The 10,930-nt window shown below is 38.8% G+C and overlaps 1 protein-coding gene across 1 annotated transcript; it reads left to right on the forward strand.

Annotated features, from left to right (window-relative positions):
* Positions 1-312: 312 nt before the first annotated feature.
* LOC105443967 lies at positions 313-3,846 on the forward strand. The gene is made up of 3 exons (XM_011677678.2): positions 313-376; positions 1,499-2,084; positions 2,757-3,846. The coding sequence occupies exons 1-3, from the start codon at positions 313-315 to the stop codon at positions 3,844-3,846; spliced, it is 1,740 nt and encodes a 579-aa protein (XP_011675980.1).
* The last annotated feature ends 7,084 nt before the right edge of the window (positions 3,847-10,930 follow it).

Genomic DNA, 10,930 nt, shown 5'->3' on the forward strand with positions numbered 1-10,930 from the left:
GCTGCAATCTTTCTGAAAGACAAGCTAGGGTTAAGTCCGGACAATATTCCTAAACGTCTTATTCCTATTCCTAAAACTTTCCAGAGCGAAGGGACGGCGCCCAAACAAGAGATCGGTATTCGAACTTTAAAAAAAGAAGAAGGAATATTCACATTTCGCATGAATAGTTGATGATTTGTGTATGATTGGAATATAAGACATCAAGGAAAACCAACGCAAAATGCTTTAATTAGCAATTAGGAATCCCGTGGCTTCACGTTTAATCCAAGCTTTGGTTCATGTCATTGACTGTCATCTTTATTACGAGTAATAATGTTTGCACCGCCGAAGAAAGGGACAGGAAAGCAGCTCTCTAAAAAGAGACAAAGTATTCAAGGTAAGAATGTTTCTTTTTTTTCCCTGGAAATTTGACCATTATGAGTGGCGGATCCAGGTCGGGGATGAATCGGCCGCGCCCTCTCCCCTCCCCCTTTTTTTGGGAGGGGGCGGTTTAAAAAAAGGGAAAATGAGAGAGCGACGTAAGAAAAAAAAAACATTAAAAAGAAGATAAAAGAGAAGAAAAGGAGTGAGAGAGAAAAAAACAGCTACCATGATAATGGAGACTAAGTGAATTTCAAGAAGAAAGTTAAAATTTCTATCGTTGATTTCGCCTCCTCCCCCTTGAAAAATCCTAGATCCGCCGCTGATTATGGACAACGTACTAATTTTGTTGTGAATAGCTATCCTTTTCGGACAGGACGAGAAGGGGGGAGGGTCATGGATCTTTCATAACCATACACGTGAAGAAGAAGAAGAAGAAGAAGAAGAAGAAGAAGAAGAAGAAGAAGAAGAAGAAGAAGAAGAAGAAGAAGAAGAAGAAGAAGAAGAAGAAGAAAAAAAGAAGTAGGGAGAAAAGAAGAAGGAGAAGGAGGAGGAGGAGAAGGAGAAGAAGAAGAAGATCTAGAAGAAGACAAGGAAGTGGGGAAAATCATTACATTTTGAAGATGGGGAATAGGCACAGGTCTAAAAGATATCTAATGAGAAAAAGGGGGATTCAAAATTCGTCGTAGACACATAACTACCTTACACATTTATACCGAGTATACTAAGTAGAGCGTATATAGTTTGGTTGTCTAGGAGACGTAGTCCCAAAAGGCAAGAATGTGGTTTCTATCGTGGTGTATTATTTGTCATCAATCCTGCAAATGGAACAATGGTCAACAATGTGACAGCAACGTCAAATTATATGACAAATATTGACAAAGCACAGAACTAGTACGTCTTTTTTTCCGCCTAAGATCCAGTGAACTTCAAAATTCAAATTATACTTCACATCCAAGATAATCAGATTGTATTATCTTAATGGTCACGACTAGAATATAAAGAGCGCAAATAGTATTTCCCTTTAATAAACCGTTCTTTTGTGGTAGTTATTTTAAATTTTAGTTGATAAACGCAAGTTATTCACAACCCTCAACTATTTGTTCTGGGTTTTTTTTCTTCTTTTGAAATGTATTAGGTACGGAGAGGAAAGTAGACGTAAAGGCCCTAGTCAAGGATCTCAGTGATTCATACCGGCAGCTCGATGATTACGTAACAAAGGAAAATGAAGATAAAAGACAATGGAATCAGCACTCTCCGGATAAAATCACATCCACGACTAGAGGCGAACCGACTAATGATACAAATGGAAAACAAACAAATCAAAAGATTTCTGCTACCTCCAGTTTTACGTCAAAGGATGTGGACAGCTCGACTGCCACAATTAGCCCGCGTAAAGTCAAAAATATTTACGCAGACGACACGACGGAAAGAAGAACCGATACGTCATCGATTCCTGAAGATGTTCACAGTCTCTTGGATGCTTACCCGAAGAAATTTCAAGAACTTCGACAAATCATGGAAGAAACGAAGGAGAGACATGCGAAATCAATCAATAGACTGAGACAGAAGTTGAAGAAGGACGCCCTCAGGCAAGAAGAAGAAGCAAGGGAAGCAGCCAAACGAGACTCACAGGCTGAAGCAGATAAACTGAGACATCTGTTGAAAGTACAACGCACCAAGTCACAACGGGCCATGGAAAACATGAAAATTGAAAAACAAAAGTAAGTTGTTCGGATCATATTTTATGGAGTGATTCATTTTTTCTGGAGAGGAGCCTTTGAGGGGAGGGGGTAATAATCGGAAACACAGGCCTACACCACAAGCATAGTGGGTTGGAGCAGGTACCGCCCCAATCCGAGCAATATTGACACCCCCACTAAACGTCTTTTATTAACACACGGGCTTTGTGATGCATTTTATTAAAGGCCTACCTAAGATACGATATTAATCAAACAAATAATAGACCTTCATGCAGGAATTCGGCAGGGAAACTAGGATTAAGATATTAATAAATAGTTATACTGTGAACCCAAACCATAAAGCAAATTCCGTCATCATTCACAATTACGTACTAAAAGAACTCTCAACTCCAGCGTCCTGGCGTACGAGGCTGAGCATAATTATAAACCAGCAGCCCCTCCTTTTTCACGAACTTCTCTCATTGCGTGTAATGTATCAACGTCATCTTGTACTTAATCATTCATTCAAAACCTTCCTGTGAGTGCTATAGAGAGAATTTATGGAAAGTAAATTATTTATATCCAGAAGACGAAGCATCTTTCTAAAATATATCAAGACTGTTTCACCTACATTATTTTAAACAACATTACGATTTCATTACGGTCTCTTTTTTCTGTTTCCCCCCTCCTCCATTATGTTTATCTGCATAATAGACTGGTCAACAGCCAAGCCAAAAGCAACAGGGCATTGCGACAGACGGAAAATAAATTTGCTGACATCCAGAAAGGGTTGTTTACTATCAAGAAACAGCTTGCAAAGAGTCAACGCGAAAAAGCCATGAGTGACCAGGACAGAGTCGAACAGCGATCAAAGGCCATTAAACAGAAGAAACGCGCTGACGAACTTCAGCGAGATATCAAATCGCTCGAATCAGGTTTCGAGACGGTTAGACTTCTAAACATGCAAAACGAAAACGTAACACAGCATGACTACGATGTAATCAACTGGAAATTCCGTTCCATAGTGAAACTCGTCAGGGAAGTCGAGTCTATCGCTACTCCGCCAGATCTGGGAAAGACGCCTTCTTTGCAGACTATCATCGAAGCGACAAATTCACGGGGATCGAGAGTTCGACTCCCAGCTATCGGCTATCCGCGTCGTCTGGCTATAAAAGGAGAACAACGCGCATTCAAAGGACGAGGCCAAAATAGACAAATAGTCTACCCACAAAAGAAAGTAGTCCATCAAATACCAAGAAGAAATGACCAGAATGAAACTAAGGTTAAGTCCAACAAGGTAGAAATGTTGGCTCTAACGATGCCAGAAAAGAAGCCAGATGACAAACGTGTTGGTTTGTCGACGTCGGACTCAACAAGCACCGGAAAGTCGCGGCAGTCACGGCAGAATGATAATGAAAGAGAGAAGTCTGATGATTATGCATCCGACTTCTCATCCGAAAACTCATCCGATTCGTCCATCAGGAAAACACAAAACTCGAGAAATCAAAGTGAAATGTTGGCTTTACCAATGCCCGAGACGAGTCCAGCTGATAGTAGGGAATCTTCTCCATCTACTAGAGGATCCACGTCGGATTCGGGTAGCACCAAGGCACGTTCCGCGTTGTCGCAGCAATCAACATCCAACCAAGGAAGTATCCAGTCAGCGAACAGTGATGACAAAAATGAAAAATCCGAAAGTGTCACACCTGATGATGCTAATCAAAAATCAAAACGTGAGGTCAAAGGTCAGGAGGACCAAGGGGCAGATGACAAGGAGGAAGACGTCAGTGTGTTCTTAACCTAACTTTCGCAGATACCTATAAGAAGGACACAGTTTACTTTAGACGCTCAGGGAAATTCTTTAAAGCCCCCTTGCACTACTTATATGTACTTGCGCCCTCTATATAGCAAACAATGCCTAATCGGTGCCTGTTGGTCCCCCATGATCCTCTTTTTAAAATGTTAATTGATAGCTAATTTGATGAGATAACCACCTGTCAGTGACCTTGCAGGGAGGTGTAACCCCCCCCCCCCCCCCCCCCCCCCCCCCCCCCCCCTCCCCGGCAAAACTAGTGTAGACGGGCTTAAGACACCTGTATCTCCGGATATCCTCTTATGTAGTAGGACAATCATTGCTATTCTGTATTCCCTTCTTGAATGATTATAAGGAGCCCTAACCATCTTGAATAATTACTCATCTCCACAGACTAATACAGAATTTATCAAAAGAGGTGTTCTTCAACGGCAACGCCCACCTTATACGTGCCTGCCAAATAAGTATCGCCAAGAGACAGGGAGAGAAAGAGAGAGAAAGAGAGAGAGAGAGATGAAAGTTTGTGGAAATGCATTTCAAAGTAACTGAATTTTAAAAAATTTGAGGGATAATGCATGTCAGCAGTAATATTGCAGACATCACCTCCAAATCATTAGTTTTTCACCTGCGAGCGACCTCTATGTGAATTTGAATGCACGTTCATGAATTTGAATGAAAAAAGTGTAAAATTGTCCGCCAAAACCTAGATTTGAAGTGTAACCCTAAAGGTTAACTTTGATGAAATTTGGTCTTGATTATATTTTTTTGTTGAAATATCACAACTTATTGTCTTTGCTTACAGTATGGACTGCATGGTGTATAAGTATGGTTACTCAGAATAAAATCAGAACAATGTGAGGGTATTGCTGTATTGAAATGGTAAATGGCACGTGGTTCAGTTACTTTGAGTTACCATGTGACACACGAGTTAATGCGCTTCTTGCTCTCAACAGTCTGTATGCCACATAGTACAGTATGTCTTGTCATTCGTGGTTCTATCTTGGTTATGATGAATACACTAATTATGATAGAAGAATGGTAATGCTGCAAATAATTACATTTAATTATTGTTTGTTGTATTTTTTAAACGAACTCATGTATAGTACACTTTTACTTGAAAATGGAAAGCTATTGTACATAAACCAAATTGAAAACACAACTATATCAAGTTTCCTGATTGTGTGTATGTAGTACCGACCAAAAAATATAATAAAGTGGCGAAAATAAAATTGTTGCTTTTGTCTCATTGTCCTAGGTTATTTATTGATTGCAAACTGAAGTGAATGTACTGAACAAGTGGATGGATTATGATCAGAACAGTGTTTGCGTGTGTAAGCTGACAACCTTTTGGCAACTGATATTTCATTAATAATTAATTGGTGTTCAATACAAGAATATAATAAATGCCCAATCATACACATATGATCTTGCGCATTTGTGGAGTTTGCGCCAATTTAGTAGTGTATTGAGCGATGCTTTATTATCATTTTAATGTGGTTTGCTTTATAGAGAGGGAGGATAGGGAATATAGGGAAAGGCAGTGTTAGTTTATCTTGCTATAACTTGCTGCGGGTGAAGGAGAGAGAAGGGAAGAGGGAGAGAGAGAGGGGGGGGGGAGAGGAGAGAAAGGGGGAGTAAGGATGATGGGGATCGAACCAATGGTGGACAAGAAGAAAGAAGAGGGAAATGCTGATCAAATAATCTTTCACCACGGGAAGGAAAAACAGGAGAAAACCATAAAATTTATTGTTTTCTAGCTAAGCACAACGTTTAGCCTTTGGGGGACGAAAGAAGTGAAAGGCTAAAGAATAAAAGGAAAACAAAAATTGCTGCGGGAGGAGGGGAGTTGGGAGGAAACAAAAGAGGAGAGAGAAACAGAGAGAGAGAGAGAGAGAGAGAGTTCGGGATTGGATGGGGTTGGCTGACAGAAGAGCTGGGGGAGGTCGCGCATGAGAAATGCCCTATTATTACGTAAGGAGGCACGCATTTAAAGTGCGCGTGCGCATTAAGGAACCTACTGAATATTCAATAGGCCTGATGACGTCTCAAGTGATTGCGCACGATATGAGAGTAAACCCTGCCCGTTGATTGGTTGAAAGTTATTCTTCCCAAGACATTTACGTCATCACCAGCTTATTTGCATACAGTCGCTGTGCGGCATAGAAACGACTTTAGTGTTATCAACATACTCTGTTTATATGCCGAACTAGACAAAGGTGCGCAGAAATTCTTCTGAAATTTCTCAACTTTTAGAGTATTTAAAGACACTTCTGACGAAAAATAAAAATTAATCAGGTAAGAACATCTATATTTATCTATTTTTTAGCCAGTTAAGAGAGAGAGAGGGAGAGAGCGAGGGAGAGAGAGAGAGAGAGAGAGAGAAGTAACAAGATTCAATGAAACACGCAACTTCGTAGGTCCAAAATGTTGAAGAAACGGATAACAAGAGTTTATGAAGAAGAAGACAGAAAAACGAAGACGAAGAAGATGATGATGGTGATGAAGATGATGATGATGATGATGATGATGAAGGAGAAGAAGAAGAAGAAGAAGGAGAATAAAGACTAGAAATGTTAATACAACTCAGGAGAAAAAGAAGAACGAAATTACTGCTATAAAGAAAGTATTAATGTGAAAAGAAGAAGGTGAGAAGTTGAATATAGTAGGTTTGATATGTATAACATGGGTAGAAAGGTAGAACAAAAACAGCCACAGAAGGAAAATGAAGAAACAATTATAACAAAAAGTGTTGAGGGACTGTCAAGACAAAACAAAATATACCCAAAAATAATGATAGAGGTAAAAGACATCAACGAGAACTGGGGAAACAACCATTTTGAGAAAAGTGTATAAAAAGGTGTCATTGTCTTACATTGAAACTTAACACGAAGATCACTTTTATTCTATTCGTATAAATAAACAAAGATAAAACAACTAATTGACTTAATAGATACATTAGTCAATCAATAATAGATGAAATACATGAAGCATTAAATAGATAAAAAGATAGATAGATACATAGATAAGTCGATATATAGATGAGTTAATAATTGGATATATAGATAGATAGGCCTTACCAAAAATTACAGTTTAAAAAAAAAAGAAACACACAATAAGGAAGTAACGGATGAGTTAATAAATAAATAAATAAATTAATTAATTAGTTAATGCATGAATAAATACATGAAGAATGATTGCATAAATCCATCAAAATTAATGACTGAATAAGCAAATCAATAAATAAACAAATATGTGAAAATAAATAAATAAATAAGTATATCAAATAGATATAGGCTATGAATAAATAATGAAATAGATAATTAAGCAATAAATAAATAGATAAACCTTTTTTTTCAATTTAATAGAATGTGTGGATTTCTTCGCTTCGTCCGTGGGAGGTTTAGAAACTCTTCTAACCGTCCCATTCTCAGTCGAAACAACATCAACGAATCTAAGAATGGAACAAAGGTAAGTTTAATTTATCAGGTAAATACATTTCAATTATTAAGACAACTGTTTCTCTCACTTTGTATATCTTGGCAATTATTATTCTAAAAATGACATGACAGTTTAGAAGATTGCCATTTGTATAATTACCATCAAAACAAAATCATTTTTTAATTTTAAAGGCTCCTGAACATATAGTTCATAATGAGAAATATATCATTGACTCCTATTGCTTTACAGAAGGAACTTGATCACATCATTCTCACATCGGTTGAGAACGACCCCCTGAAATTTCGACCCGTTCCTGAGAAGGTAGAGGATGTGGATCAAGTATACAGTATCGAACATCGAATCAAGGTATCTTGAGACTATCTCCAAATTCAGTTTGCTCGGTGGAATTGAAAATATTTTTACAATTATGTAACTGGTTATAACTGGTTGTAACGAAAGTTATAGGGGGAGGTGGGGGAGACGGAGGTGGGAAGCTTGAATGATAAATTTATAAGAGATGGGAGAGAAGGGGGAGAGATCGAAAGATAAGAAGAATGTGAAGCGTTTGCAAATTCTTTAAGACGTTTAAAAATTTACAGAGTTCAATAAACAAAGAACTTTAAGATAAACGTCCTTAAAATTTGGATTTTTCTTATCGTATGGTACAGGCACTTGTTCTGGAGATGGGTGATCACCGTGCCGTTACTAATGCTGACGACATAATGACACGCCTGGAAGGGGCGTGGCATCTTCAGCAAGAATCCCATCATGATCTGGCCAACCAATACGACACACTTGTCAACAAACTCAGGGTATTTCTCGATCCTCGTTCTTCTCTTCTCAGTTAATCTATTCTTCTCTTCTTTTTATTGTCATCATTTCTTTCCTCTTAGTCTTATCCTTCTTCTTTCAAGTTCTTCTTCTTCGTCCTCTTTTCTTCTGATTAACTAACTCTACTGACCTCTTCTTTTGCAATACATCATTTATGAAAAATACAAGGAGCACGGCTCACCCCCCTTTTTTTACAAAAAACTCGACGCCCCTTTTGTTTATCAATTCTTCAATCTTGCCTCTTACAAATTGTACCCATTTTCATGACTTTTGTATTCATTGTCATTCATCACTATCCTATATTTCTCCTCGGGTTTTTACTACTACCACTATCAATTTTCTCAATCCTAATTTTCTTTTATTTTAACCATCCTAACACATTTCCAGACCTTCGCTCGCGACATCGGGCTCGATACCGACATCGCCTCATCTGATGATGTCCTGACGATCATAATGAACCTTGATCAACGATGGTGCCAGATATATAATCAACTGAGGGAGGTGACTGGAGCTCTGGACTCAAAGAACACACAAGTCAAGGTGAGATTAGCTCTTCGATTTCTTTTGTCATTATCACCGTAACTGTTTGCTAGTTGTTAGTATCCCTGCTAACACTTGGGATCTTTAAGTCTGTTCCTGTCCCATATATATCATTTTATCAGCAACTACAGCAACTATATAGAGTAACTAGGGTATTAAATTTTCAACAATTTCCAAGTACCCAGTTCTAACCTACTTCGAATCCAAATCGTAAATTAAGGCCAGTTTGTTGTTTCCTTACAACGATGATTGAAGAAAAAACGGCACGTTCAATGTACAGCTCACTACAAATCAATCAAATCTCAGAGAAGATATTTATATAATATTGACTGGCCTTGAGGGGTATATCAGAAATATTGACCAAGCTCAGATCATATTGCCCCGAGTCGAAAGACGAGGGCAATATGGTCTTAGCGCGGTCAATATTTCTGATATCCCCCGAAAGTAAAGCCAGTCAATATTTTTATTGTTATCCAAATCAGGCATCTAGAGCAAATACAGACATCCACCATGATAATCTCAAGAACTGAACAAACTTTGTCAAACCAACACTGTGCATCCAGTGCTTGACAAAATTTTCGATACACTGCAAACAGTGTGTATTTGGTGTGATTATTACGTCACAATAGAGTGCGCGCAAAGTGCGCAGGTTCTCGTACGCATAATAGATGCGCAATGAAAATGCGACGCGGTCAATACAAGATGCCCGGATGCGAGACCGTGGAAAATACCAAGGTATATTTTCACTCGTCTCTACACGCAAAGTCAATACGCGCAGGGAGACCAAGGGAAATACGAAGAATATACCCCTCCGTTCCCACTGCTAGGGAAAACTAGGGCAATACGGTTTTGTAAATGACCAGCTCAGATGTCTGATACGGGTAATAATTATATAATATTGACTGGCCTTGAGGGGTATATCAGAAATATTGACCAAGCTCAGATCATATTGCCCCGAGTCGAAAGACGAGGGCAATATGGTCTTAGCGCGGTCAATATTTCTGATATCCCCCGAAAGTAAAGCCAGTCAATATTTTTATTGTTATCCAAATCAGGCATCTAAAGCAAATACAGACATCCACCATGATAATCTCAAGAACTGAACAAACTTTGTCAAACCAACACTGTGCATCCAGTGCTTGACAAAATTTTCGATACACTGCAAACAGTGTGTATTTGGTGTGATTATTACGTCACAATAGAGTGCGCGCAAAGTGCGCAGGTTCTCGTACGCATAATAGATGCGCAATGAAAATGCGACGCGGTCAATACAAGATGCCCGGATGCGAGACCGTGGAAAATACCAAGGTATATTTTCACTCGTCTCTACACGCAAAGTCAATACGCGCAGGGAGACCAAGGGAAATACGAAGAATATACCCCTCCGTTCCCACTGCTAGGGAAAACTAGGGCAATACGGTTTTGTAAATGACCAGCTCAGATGTCTGATACGGGTAATAATACCTAATACATGACTTTATTTTGTGATATTGTCAAACAGGAGCTGGCAGCCTTCCTCGATGTGAAAACGCCTGTCACCGAGTCTAGTGTATTCGATGACGTCATGGTCAGATGGACAGACCAGCAGTCAAAGTTCAATGACCTTCAGAAGGCGTTGCAGGAGGAAAGTCGAGAGGCATCCCAAACTTTGCAGGTGATGAAATAAAAACACAATGACTAATAACAATTTAAAGGTATTTAGTGTCATTAATTCTTTTAGGTGAAATTGAATTGTTTTCATTGAACAATGACATCAAATGCATTCCGATTATACTGCTTGTCTGTGGCAACATGTGATTTTGATTTTGATTACCTTTGTTTCCGTGCATTCTCCAAATTATTTAGGACTGGCCCTTAGTCTTTGCTCTAAAACTTCCACAATGTCTTTGACCAAGTAAGCTTAATTCAGAAATGTGACATTCTTTCAAATCATGCCTTAAAAATAAAAACTAATTTTTGATATTTTTGAAGTTTTAACTCTTTTAATTTTTAATTCTTAACCAACCAGAACACCGCAAAGCTGATGGGCGTGGTCCGTCCTGAGAAGAAGGACGCCCTCTCGGATAGCATCGGAGGGATCTGGACCAGGAGCCAGAAGCAGATCACTGACCTCCAGCAGGAGCTCTTCCAACAGAAGGACCAGATCCAGCGATCTGGAGAACAGCTCCAGGTACAATGACACAATATTTTCTTTTGGAAAAAATTGTTGCAAAAATATTTTTAAAATGAACAAACACACGCACCATTAAGTCAACCTCTTTTATAT

This window comes from Strongylocentrotus purpuratus, unplaced genomic scaffold, assembly GCF_000002235.5.
Source record: "Strongylocentrotus purpuratus isolate Spur 01 unplaced genomic scaffold, Spur_5.0 spur5_scaffold_16, whole genome shotgun sequence".
NCBI lineage: Eukaryota > Metazoa > Echinodermata > Echinoidea > Camarodonta > Strongylocentrotidae > Strongylocentrotus > Strongylocentrotus purpuratus.